Raw genomic sequence first — 12505 nt, 5'->3', positions numbered from 1 at the left:
AGATTTTAACTTTTTTTTAAACATACGGAAGCACCAAATAGAGAGAGGAAAAAAATACTTTTCCTGGACACAGGTCAATGCAAGGAGCAAGGGAAAAGAAAGAGATTGTTACTTATTCTCAAATAAAGATTGCAGATATGACTCTATGTCATTCAGATGTTCTATAACGCTCTACATCTTAATACCACCAAGCGTCACTGAATGCCTTCTAGGCCTCTGCTCTGCTTAAAACAAACAAATACTTGCTAGAAATATAATACACTGCTTTTACAGCATCCAAGTCTACAGTCCTGAAGCACCATCCTCATCAGGTAGATGTCTGATATTGTTCTCACCTACCTCATTTTGTTTAGTTTGACGATCATACAGTCCAATGTAGGTATTTCTCTGACTTCCCTATAGAGGAAAACATGTAAACAGTGGTAATGTACATAAACACAGAGTTAAACACTGATTCTTATGTCCTACCCCTTCCTTGTGCTCCCTCCCACCCTTTTAACTGACACACATCCACACACACTTCCCTGTGCTGCCATATAAGGAGTTCCTTACCCTAATTCCAAGAAAGGGAGGCAAGCAAGGAAATAAAGTGTATTTTTTGTTATTTTTTTAGGAACACATGGGACAAAGCTGAAATGCAGCCAGCCCACTGCCCACAAACTATGTCATAAGCCACGTGCCTCTCTCTCACTTGGCTTATAAACCATTTGCTACGAGGGCAATGTGGCAAGGAAGAAATATCTGTGTACAACAGGAAGCGGGGTGTAATGCTGGTCTCCATGAAGATTTATGGCTAATATCCCAAACCTCTCAGACCCAGCAGGTCAACGCTCTGAAATGGAAGCACAAATATCAACTTGGCTCCCAGGGACATGACTGCAGGCTGGGAAATTATTTCAGCTCTGCTGTAGGAAGCTGTTGTTTGAAGGCTGAACTTTCACAGGCTCAAATGATACCATTAACTTGTTGCCTTTGAAAACAAAAATAACACGCACCCTTTTCAGCTGGTTGATGGTAACATACAATCATTGTTCAAGGTACTTCTATGTCTATATGAATGAAAATATTTCTTAGTGCTGATTTTTAACATGCTGTAAATTTTCAAACTTTTTTTTGTTTGTTTTAAACTCATTTTCCAGCATATACTGTTTCTGAATTAAAGCTGAAAGTCTTCCCTTACACAAACTCTCAATGTCATGAAATATAACAAATAATCTAAAGTACCATGCAATGCTCTAAAACAATCTTGAAAAAGTTCATTCCTCCCTTTCCCCTGATTTCTAACAGAATGCATTTGATTTTTTTTTCTATTTAGCAGAAAAAAAAAAAAGAGTTTGCTTCCCATTTGTGTGTATTAGGACAAAAGCCAGTAGGGCTCATTTTAGTTTCCGTCCTTGTTTGTGTACTATCCTCACTAATATCACTGTGAAAGCTGGCTGCTACAAAGTTGAAACGAGTTGATAGAAATAGGTGTGCCTTACAAAAGCAGTAGCTCATTAATTACAAAAAGGTTATAGTAAAGGGGAAGAAAAAACAGAGAGACTGATAGAACTGCTGTTAGCAGTCTATTTTGTTAGAAGCAGTAATTACCATAATACTGATTTCTCCAAAGCACGTTTAGAGAAGCAGAAGGACTAGCTGCAGGCACTTGAAGAAACCTTTTTCCCTCGATAAACTTCAGTGTTATGATGTGCATTAACAGATTAGAATAGCAAAGCACAGAAAATACTTATATTTTAGGACAATTTTTTTTAAGAGTTATTGTCAAACTGGGGCCTAAAGCTACCTGCCATTCCCAAAGATGCATAGATAACAAGCCTCTTTTCCTTTCTGTATAAACTGGCTTGACTACACCTCTTTCAAAAGTTTGCAGGAATAACAGAACTAGATCCACACATTGTTAATGGACTGTTTCAGAAAAGGAAATGTTTGGTTGAATCCTTGTTCTGTAAGTCCATGGTAAAGTGTTAAAACACAATCCTCTCAATATATGGTATAATTTTTGCTGAAGTGGACAAAAGCCTCAAATGAGCTTTGATGCAGACATATAAAAATCTTCTTATCATGCAGGTAAGTAAGCGTGAATATATTGATTCCCACTGACATCAACAGCATCTAAGCAGGTACCTTCACCTGAGGAGCAGAATCTTTACTGAACCACTATGAACTACTTCTCTCCAGAAAACAGATCGTATATTTATTGTAACACCACCCCAAAACACATTTGTTTGTTGTGAGAACACTCCAGGAAGTATTTTCCAGTTTGCCCACAGCACACATAAAAAGCCAATCACCCACATACACTTCCAGTATAAGAGAGAAAGGAGGGAGGGAAGGGAGCAAGAGAAGGGAGGAAGAAATGAGAGTCAGCAAGTATCCTTTGTTATAGAGAATCTAGATGTCTAGATGCTCATTCTGCTGCATGCTGACTCACGAACTAGATCGGACACTTCCTAATGGTAAGAGAACAAGAGAAGGTGAGGAAAGAAAAAAAAAAAAAAAAAGGCAGCTCTATCTACCTCAAGACATTATTTGAGAGGCAAAAAGACCACACAGAAGAACTCTGCATTTTGCTCCTTCCAGTTCCCAGGCTTTGTCATCCAGCCACTCCCACCACAGAGGCTGAAGTCACTGGATTCCTAGCACTAGGAAGGGGAAACTCCGATGCACATTTTCATTGACTGCTTATGTGAGCTCTACCCCCAGATTCAGGCAACTGGATTTAGGAGGTTAAAACCCACCAATCCGCAGGGCTAAGCCCACTTCAGCCAATGAACCTAGTGAGCCAGCTGTGCACCCCCTGCTCCACACACCTCCTCCCAGAGCGGGTACATGGCTCATCCTCCACCCTCACCACGTTTCGAGCAGATCCCCCACCCAACACAACAGGAGCTCAGGCACCCCATACACATGTAGGTACCTATGAGCAAGAGCTAAACCTCACCCGCTGCTGCAGTCCACGAGACCGACCGTCGCTCTGGGGAGCTGGGCTCTCCTCTCGGAAGCCCCAGATGAGAGCAGAGCGAAGCTCTGTAGGTGCTGGAGATGCACCTACGCGACACTACATCTCCTGCTAGCACCTGGGCAGATGACTTCCGAAACTCACATAAGTTTTGAGCAATGCCTAAAACTTCACACACTCTTTAGCATTGCTTTTAGGATTACTGTTGTCTCTTACAGGCTCCCTTTCCTACGTTTGTGCAAAAGGAAACATTCACCCACTGTTGAAGTACAATATCACTTGAAGAAAGGCCTCACTGTTGCCTTAACCCTAAAAGAGCTAGAGTTTTAGTATTGCTGGAGAACTGGAGACAGTCCTATTTCCCTGAAGTTCACTGCTTCAGACTCACAATGTCCAAGAACCCATGATTCAGGTGATCCTCTAGAATCCAGCTGAATCTACAGATTTCTCCCAGATATACAGAAGAGAACCCCAGCTTGTTTCATGGAGAGGAAACCTTCCCAAATCAGCTGGAAATTTCTTGGAATTACATGACAGTCAACAAAAAACTCTACCACAGAGAGCATAATCCTCTGTCTAAAGAGACTAGCTTCAAGATATTAAATAAGCTAAAGCTACTTCAATGTACTTGCATGTCAAAATACCTATTAGTAGGAATACACATGTTTAATTAAAGCAGTGAGTAGTAACAAATAAATTCTACGTAAGTAGCACCTTCTTTCACTGTGAGAATTTCTCAAGCAAGTCTGTTTATTGAATTGAAGAATGGGCTTGTCCATTTTCCAGAAAAATCAATAGCAAAAATCTTACAGACTTTAGTCAAGTCAGTACCTCACTTTCCATTTCATCATCCTTCTCCTGTGCCTGAAGTAGAGACAGATACTTTCCCACCTGCCCAGGCTATAATCAGTCAGGTTTTTCAAGTTTTAAGTCTCATTAGGAAAAAAAATGCAAGTACAAGGACTCAGTTAAACAGAGACACAGATGTAGTGTTATTCTCTTGTACGTTTTTATTAAGTTCTGAGGCTTACTTACCTTCCAGGTATAAATAATGTTTCCATTTCTTTCAACGTTTACAACATAGAGCGCTGATGAATTCTCAGAAGTATCTGAAATGATACATATTAAAAGGCACAGGATTATGATTTGCGTTAGCTCATCATGCAATTATGCACAATTAAAGCAAATATGCTAAATACTTTTTTTTACATACAAATACCTGCCTATACATGCCAAAAATCACTCCCTTCTTGAAAGGGAAAGACTATTTCTTACACTATCTCTTAATTCTGATAAAATTCAAAATAAAATAGATAAAGCACACAGAAAAACATGTTTTTAAATTAAGCAACACAAGACAAGACATAGTACAGTTCCAAATATGAAGGAAGACATGAATGAAAAAGTAGGGTTAAAAGGAAAATAGGTGATTAGGAAGGTAAGATGAACATCAAATGAACACATCTGGATAAAGATGCACAGAATGAAAAGTAAAGGGAATCACTGAGAGGAGAAATGAACATTCTACTTGACATTAAAAAGGCATGCTTTCCTGATGCTGCTTTTCTGTTTTCTAATCACTGCAGTAACCAAAACATTATTTATCTCAGATAGAAAAGTGACTAAGGCACAAAATTTTGTCTTTATGCTTGACAGCTGTATGCTTGATCATAATTTTAAAATAAAGGGAACTTCTGTTTCAATAAATATGAAGAAAAATACTCTCTACAACTCTTGATAATTTAGTCAAGCCTGACCCTATTTACTCTGCAATTATCACAAGGTGCAGATAGGAGGAGGAAATGGGATACTTGGTTTCACAGAGTTGGATATTACAAGCTTGAAGAACTTGTCCAAAGCAAAGGTCTCACAAGAAGCTTCCATGATACTTAACTTCTCTACCACGCTCAAAAGTTCCATGTTACTGAGATGATTTTCATATCACTGATCACGCTGTCATGTCACTGAGATGATTTTCACGTCACTAATCAGTGAGAACATGGAGCAAAAGAGGAAGCATGGATCACCTCCGCCCTCGGAAAGCCCAGCAGTAAAACACTGGATACAGAATTACAACTTCTTCCTCTCCTCCGTGGCTCAGACCAACCCCCCGTAACTACTCCTAGCTCTGAGGCCATGAGAAATTCTCACACACTACGCAGTGCTTTCAACAGGAAAATAATAACTAACATCTGAAATCATGCACACAAAGACATCATAAGTCCTAAAAATTACTTCTTTCTGTGTGCATGAGGTTGTTTTTTTTTTTTGGGGGGGGGGGGGGGGGAAGATTGTCTTGTTTTTTAAGTTTACAGATTCCTACCTTCTGGCTTCATGTTCCATTAGAACCAAATCAATGATTTTGCAGTAGTCTAATACATCATGCACTCCACTGGGTGGGAGAAAAAGCCAATATCCACAGGCAGAAATTGAGATGCAAGGCAGCAATTTTGCTGCCCCTTCCAACCCTAAGTATGCTAAAGCTACAGGATCTGGTACAGTGATTGTACAAAGAGTCTGTACTACATTTTAAAAGCTTATAACAATTGTCTGTTTTCTACACACAGTAGGCAGCACTATTTTAATATCTCTATGGCATAAATCCCTGACGAAATGATTATTTGTGCAGAATTTCAGAATTTTGTCTTCAGATCCCTCAGTGGAGACAACAACAACAAACAGGTATTCAGCAAATTATCTAGGGTGTGTGAAATAATTTAAAGGATGGATTTGGTAACTAAAGTACTGGCACAGAGCTTCATTCATTAAAAGGGCTCATCCTTTCTGATTTACATCAAACCACCTTCTTATGAAGCTATCTGAGAGCAGCCCTTTAAGGAGGGAGGCTGACTACATTCTCGAGCTAATTAGAAGAAGTCAAAGGACTTGGGGCTCCAAGCTCATCACACGGCGCCTCCATCTCCCTCTGCTTGTACGCAGGAGCGATGACAGAACCATCCGCTTCTATTTTCATAGACCAAGGTTTCCACCAGCTTTCGGGAAAGCAGAACCAACCCACCTGCTTTGCCGCTGAGAATAAAACAAAAGGGGGGACAAAAGAGAAACAAAAGAAGGCAGAAAGCCCAAAACACACTGGGGTGATTCTCTTTTTCCGACCACACGCGCGAGCTGTGGTGACCGACCCGCAGCGGCGCGGCAGCCACGGCCCCGTCTAAATTGAGGCACCCTTCGCGAAGATGAAAGCGGAGGCCCTTTCATTACCGGCGTGAGGGAGGAAACGAGCCCAGAAATAAAGCCCTTTCCGAAAGCAACCGGAGCGCGAGGTGCGAACGGCGGCGGAAGCGAGCGACGCGCGGCGGGACAGGAGCGCGGCCGCGTCCCGGAGCCCAGCCCCGCCGCCCGGCCGCGGGCAGCGTTACCTGGAGGCGCGGCCCAGCCCCGCGCCGCCAGCCAGGGCGCCACGTCCCGCTGCAGGTCAAACTCGGCGACCAGGCGGAGCAACATGGCGCCCTCCGCCCGGGCCGCGCACAGGCGCCGCGGGTCCCGCTCCGGCCGCGGCACGGCCGCCGCTGCGCCCGCCCCCGCCGGGCGCCCATTGGGTGCTGCGGGTGTCGCTCAGCCGCTGGCGGCGCGGATTGGGCGGGCGGGCGGTCGCGCGTGGTGGCGGCTCCCGCGGGGTGGCGGCTCGCGCGTGTCGCCGCCGGCGCGGGGCTTCCCCGCGCCCTGCCCGGCCGGAGCGGAGCGGAGCGGAGCGGCCGGGGAGCCGCCTCGCGGGTGGCGCCGACCCGCGGGCTGCGGTCAGCGGCGGCCATCGAATACACGGGCCGAATCACCTGTCACTGCCCTGACGCACCGCCAAGGCCTGGAAGTGTTAGTTGTTTTCCAGAGTTCTGGAAAGACTTGCTGCTTTCTACATTTCTGCGTTTCTGTTAAATGGACTGAGTGTCCCTGTTCGTGCTTCTTTGTCCGGCCACCCCTGCATGCAGAGTGACCTCAGGCCAGATCTGGCGTCGTTCTGCTCCTCGGGATCTCTGTCTTCGACAGAAGGGGGCAACACTTGGGGTATTTCCAGTTCTTTTTTTTTTTTTTTTTTTTTTTTTTTTTAACTGTTATAAAATATTTGCACCACTGATTGATCCCAATCCATGGCTAGCTAGAGCCTGCCTTCAATTGCGATATCCCTTATGGCATGAGGTGCCCAGTGTCGGCCAGGTGACAGCAGTGCAGAAACGTAGGGCACGCACCAGCACACACCCAAACCAGAAGCACTGCAGGGGCATTTCTGACACATAACATCGTGTCGTGCTTTTTGCCTTCCTTGCTGAGCTTTGGAGCAATCCAGAGACCCGATGAGAATCAGAACTCAAGGCCATACGTTTGCATCGTGCGGGTGTGAGGCAAGTCTGTGATCAAAACGGGCGGCAGATCTATGCATCCCCTCGGGCGCCACATCGTCAGCTCTTACGGTTTTATCACAAGTTTCATAATTCTTACAGCGTTCTTACAGCTCCTTGGAGCAAGTGATTATGCAAGAATTTCAGCTCACATTTTCACTGTTGTGAAATAAAGCTTGAAGATGGGAGTGGAATATTTGTTTCGGACTCAGAAAACAGAGATAATGTTCCAAATGGAGGCATTCCTTAAGACGTGTTGTTCATAGCTGGGAATGTTTGGGGTTGACACAACTGGAGACAAGCAGAGGAAGGAAACTAAGCCAAGGAAATGACTGATTATATTCCAAAACGGATTTTTTTCACGCGGAGAAGACCTCCTTTGCCCTATGGAGCTATGGAGCACAGCTAAGGCCAGGATGAGGCAACTGATAGAATTTAACATTCACCTAAAGTAAAATAAAAAACAACGTGGAATGGGAAGCATCTACCACTAACAGCAGTGGCTCCAAATACCAAAGGAAGATAGGGAAAATTAAATATTGCTGCCCAGTGAGATGGCTCTGCATTTTGGAAAGAGATTCAACCTGTCACTGGTCTTTTGTTTCAAAATCAACCATGACACTTATTACAGAGCCTCTTTTCTCTTAAAACGAGTCCACGTAACTGATGGATGAACTGCTGTGTGCAGGCTGAGGAGCATGATGCTGCCCTTCTCCTGCACTGCCTTACGCAGTGTGTGAAGGGCTTTTCAGACAGAGCTGCAGAGACAGAGCAACCGCTTGTCATAGAGCTGAGGGCGGTCAACATGATTAAAGGAAATGGAAAATGTTCTTATATGGTGCAAGCTACTTAGTAGCTGTGCAGCAAATGAGTTTTGAGGAGATGCTGTACTCATGGTGTGGGCACAGGATCCATATTCAGGAAAACTGCTCTAAGAATTTGTACAAGTAAAGACTCAAAATCAAGCATATAGCAAGAAAAGCCTTTCTTATTGAGGAAGTAGCTACCAAAATTTCCCTTACATCTGTGTTTTCACGCTAAGGACTCTGCTCTTTGTGATTTCTATGCAGAATGTATTACCTGATGTTAATAAACATGCTCCCTTGACACTCCAAGGATAGAGGGGCACTCAACCATCCTGGGAACTTGGCAGCTTCTCTGACGTTAGTCCCTGAAGCCAAGGCAAGAGAAACTCTCTCAAAAATTTCCTTGGAGAGTAAGAGACTGCAGAAATAGAGGCAGGGGTGATATAATATATAATTATCATGGTTCAGAGATACAGAAACATGGAAGTAGCAACTGAGAAGTTGGGAAGACCAGACCAATAGGAGCTGAAGGTGCAAGTAGCCAAAATAGAAGGGAATAGGAAGAAAATGAGAAAAAGGGGCATCTGGAAAGATAAAGATTTATACCTGTGTAGAACTGAAGTCAATCAGTGTTCCTAGAATTGAAGTCAGAATTTCTGAGTTTCTGTGTTGTCCAGCAAATGGTTAGAAAGGCGCTATTTTCCCAGAAAAGACCCTATCTTTGCCAGCTTCTTCAGTTCAAGTAGTGGGGTAGTCTTTGCGATTCTTCCAGGTGCCAACACTGCGGATGCCCCTTGAGAAGTGCGTGAGAATGACATTTTGATCCCATGGAGTAATTATCCATGGTTTAGTTCTTCCTAAAAAAAATCATTTGTATATTGTTATATATTGTTATATATTAAAACATTGTATAAAGAGTGTTTCTTCTGGCAACTTCTTATTTTTGAGTGCTTGTTGCTGTCATTTTTACTTGCATTGCATTTAGAAATAAATATACCTACACTCATCTGAAAAAAATATGCTTGAGAGAAAGCAAATTGTTTGCCTGCTTATTGCATCCAAGTTTTAACTGGGATAGTTCTTCCTTCCCTTCCTGTTTTTCCATTGTTTTTTTCCTGGTTTTATTTTCTTACGTCCGCTTTTAATGTTCAACGTCAAGATCCACTTCCTTCAAGACCATAAAAAGTACTAGGTATATTTTACGGATTGTTATAAACACGCATGATTCCCTGAGCTGAGAGTCTGGCCGTGCACATCATGGGCAGTATATGCAGGCCCAACGATCCAGGTTGAATTCCTAGAAGCACGACGCATTCCAGAGAAACCACAAAGCTGGCTCATTCAGTGCTCTTCAAGTAATAACTCAGTAAAGTATGTAATAAAACCTCAATCCAGATACTCAAAAGTTTGATGCAAAAGCTATAAGGATTTAAAGAAAAACCTACATAACCTTTGAATTAAGATAGAGGGCCTGATGTATTCTTGATACTGTATAGCAGCTTTGCTATAGTAGCTTTGCTACATGTTCTTAACTATGTCCAGTGAAATTATTGTCATAATTCAGTTATTTCTTATTTTTTCTGACACTTGGTTCCTTCTTGCTTGCACTGTGAGACCAAATTGTGAATTTCCCTTTATTTTTACGACCAGATTTCCGTTGTGATTATCACGCTGAGGGAGCTGAGCTGGCTAAAGCTGTGTGAGCGGAGCTGCGTGTAGGCCCTGCAGGTGATCCAGATGGAGCAAGCTGCAAGGGGGTGATGTGAAACTGAAGCTCTTAAAGAAAAAAGACAAATTACACTTCCCTCCCTTCTTTCTTTCCTTCTTTCTTTCCTTCCTTCCTTGAAACTACGAATCACTAATATGGTAGTAAAAATAAAGATTGTGCTACAAGCATCGTAGAGAAAAATACCTTTATTTCAAAGCATGAGAATAAAAACTCATTCAATATCTTCAGTCAGAAGATATCCACGTAATGTCTACAGTAGTTTCATTGAAGTCACTCAACACCCTGTTAAAGGTTCTAGTGCCTCACGGATGCGTTTTTCTATGTTTTGTTTAATAATTAATCCTAGGAAATAGTCTTTTAATTATTAACAAAAAAAAATCTGCCTTGCTATTTGTGCCCATGCTGTACCTTAATCTTTAAATAATTTCATTGAAGTCTGTAACGTAGCCAAGTCAATAACATCGTTCAAGTCAATGAGACAGCTAAAAGAACTAGGGTTCCCTCATTCGCTCCTTAGAATGAGGGAGGGAAACAGAATGGGACCTGAGGAAACCTGGGACTGAGATCCGAGTGGCCTTTTGATTCCCATGAGCTCTCTCCCCATGCTCCTGTGTCTGACTCCTCCGTTCCCTTCGCAGAATGACCCCTGCGAGCGGCGACGTGAACGCACACGGGGTCGGCAGCCGTTGGAGGAACGAGCTGCTCTGTGTTTATTCTGCCAGCTACAGTCTCATTAAGACTAGTTAGTACAGTTTAGTGTTTAGAAACTTGCTCTTTTTCCTTTGTGATCTTTTCGCTTCGGCTTCATTTTTCTTGTAGGAGGATGCCATCAATACCCTGCAGCAGATTCACTACTATTTTAGATGTGGTAATGTATTTTATCAGCAGATCAGTCCCAATTGCTTCACTTTTTCTGTGTGTTTATATTAATAGTCTTGTTTTTAATTTTAAAATTCAATACAATGCAAATAGACAATTGCTTGCTTCCAAAATGCAAGGCTACAGCACAGTATGGAGACACAGCAGCTCATTCAGCGCCTTTGGCTATAGTTTCACAAATACTTTTCACTAAGTGGTTGGAAGAAGTGTTCACTCACATTTCCCCAGTGTTGCTCCAGTTGTCCAGTCACTACCGGCAAAGTTTCCAGATCACAGATCTGATCCAACTGAAAAATAACCTTGAGGGGAGAAAGGAGAAGGGAGTGGGCTGTGTTTTCAGTTATCTCAGCTCCCCATCGATTTTATCAAACGCTTGTGCCAATAAAAATGAGATTCTGTGGGCAAAAGCCAGTAGCACTGGCCAAACAGCCCTGGGGAAACCACGTCTGTCAGTGGTGCTGCTCATTTTGGCTGGCTTTAAGTTTCTCCCGAGCTCCAGCCTGAGCATGGCGTTATTTGTCCCTGGAGGCACCTGCTTCTCTCAGCTGACTATAGAAGGAGTTAAGGTCTCAGCTCCTGGATGACGTTATATAGGTGAATAAATCCCATTCTTAGAATCATTTGCCTAATTTCCTATTTCCGTTGGAATCAATAGAAATCACTAGGTTTTTCGTACTTCATTTGTATGTTGCAACAACCAATTCTTTGATGGAGTACATTTTTAAAAATATTCACATTCTTCTTTCAAAATATGAATACGTTTCCCTGGCACATTCTAAAAATATCTTCTATTTATTATATGTGTTAGTTCCAAACAACTGTCACGTTAGGAAGCAGGGTCAGGTAGGTGTACTTCGTTGGTCACACAGTGGCTTCTTTTTCCAAAATACTCTCAGAATTCAATCTGAGCCCTTCCGACAATGAACTATTTATAGGACTCTTAAGGGCCTTGTCCTCCAACCCTGACTCAGCCAAAACTCACCACTGACCTTGGCCTCCAAGTGGTCTATTCTTATAGGCCTCCTCGTGAGAGGCTCTTTTATTCACTGGCCTGACTTGGGAAATAGACTCTCGTGAGTCTGGTTTCATAAGCTTGGTTCCTGGCTCAGGGGATTTAGTAAATGTCACAGAATCAAGCCATAAAGATGCATGCATTATTGCTACAATGTTATGAAGACAAAACCGAGGGAAAAAGTACATAGCTGAGTTCTGCTTTCGGTACCACAACGATAAAATGAGTGTAACTGCATTAGTTTTATATAGCTACAGATGAAAACATTGAATTCTCCTTATTTTGGAAGAACGTGCTTTGGTTTTCAGAAGAAAGAAGTTACTAAGTTCTAATCATAACAGTTATTACTAAACATGGTTTTGGTTTTTTGTCAGTAAAGCTTTTTCCTTTTTTAGTGGAATACTGTGAGGTAGTTGCACTAGTTCAATTGATCAATGGCAAATTACATTCTTTAAAATAATTCCCACCTTCTAGCCACAACCAAATCTTCTGAATGTATAAAAGCATATAAATATAACTATTCAAAATACTGTACAATCATGAAAGAACCAGTCAATCAAAAACAACATTATTGGAGCAGCATACTGGGTTAGCTCAGTTATTTAGCTACTCTGCAAGCTCAGCCTTGGGTACTGTTGGATGTTATACCTGAAAATATGAGGAATGCCTAGTATCGGAGGGAAACCTAGATCTATTACTCTCACTTGTTAGTGAGCACTGCTGTCCCTCGTAAGTTTCTATTTTTCATTCTGATATATCCTG

The 12505-nt window shown here is 42.5% G+C and overlaps 1 protein-coding gene across 1 annotated transcript in view; it reads right to left on the bottom strand.

Annotated features, from left to right (window-relative positions):
- Nucleotides 1-6436, bottom strand: part of GSAP (gamma-secretase activating protein) — a 40290-nt gene extending 33854 nt beyond the window's left edge. Inside the window, exons 1-3 of the mRNA XM_088533179.1 lie at nucleotides 6343-6436; nucleotides 3998-4071; nucleotides 340-396 (exon numbers count right to left, since the gene is read on the bottom strand). Coding sequence (XP_088389305.1) covers nucleotides 340-396; nucleotides 3998-4071; nucleotides 6343-6427 — 216 coding nt within the window. The 5' untranslated portion in view covers nucleotides 6428-6436. The remainder of the gene's footprint in view (nucleotides 1-339; nucleotides 397-3997; nucleotides 4072-6342) is intronic.
- Between the last annotated feature and the right edge of the window lie 6069 nt (nucleotides 6437-12505).

This window comes from Tinamus guttatus, unplaced genomic scaffold, assembly GCF_059628265.1.
Source record: "Tinamus guttatus ecotype Peru unplaced genomic scaffold, ASM5962826v1 Tinamus_guttatus_pri_ptg000489l, whole genome shotgun sequence".
In the NCBI taxonomy this organism is placed as follows: domain Eukaryota; kingdom Metazoa; phylum Chordata; class Aves; order Tinamiformes; family Tinamidae; genus Tinamus; species Tinamus guttatus.
This window is presented reverse-complemented; position numbering and strand designations above follow the sequence as displayed.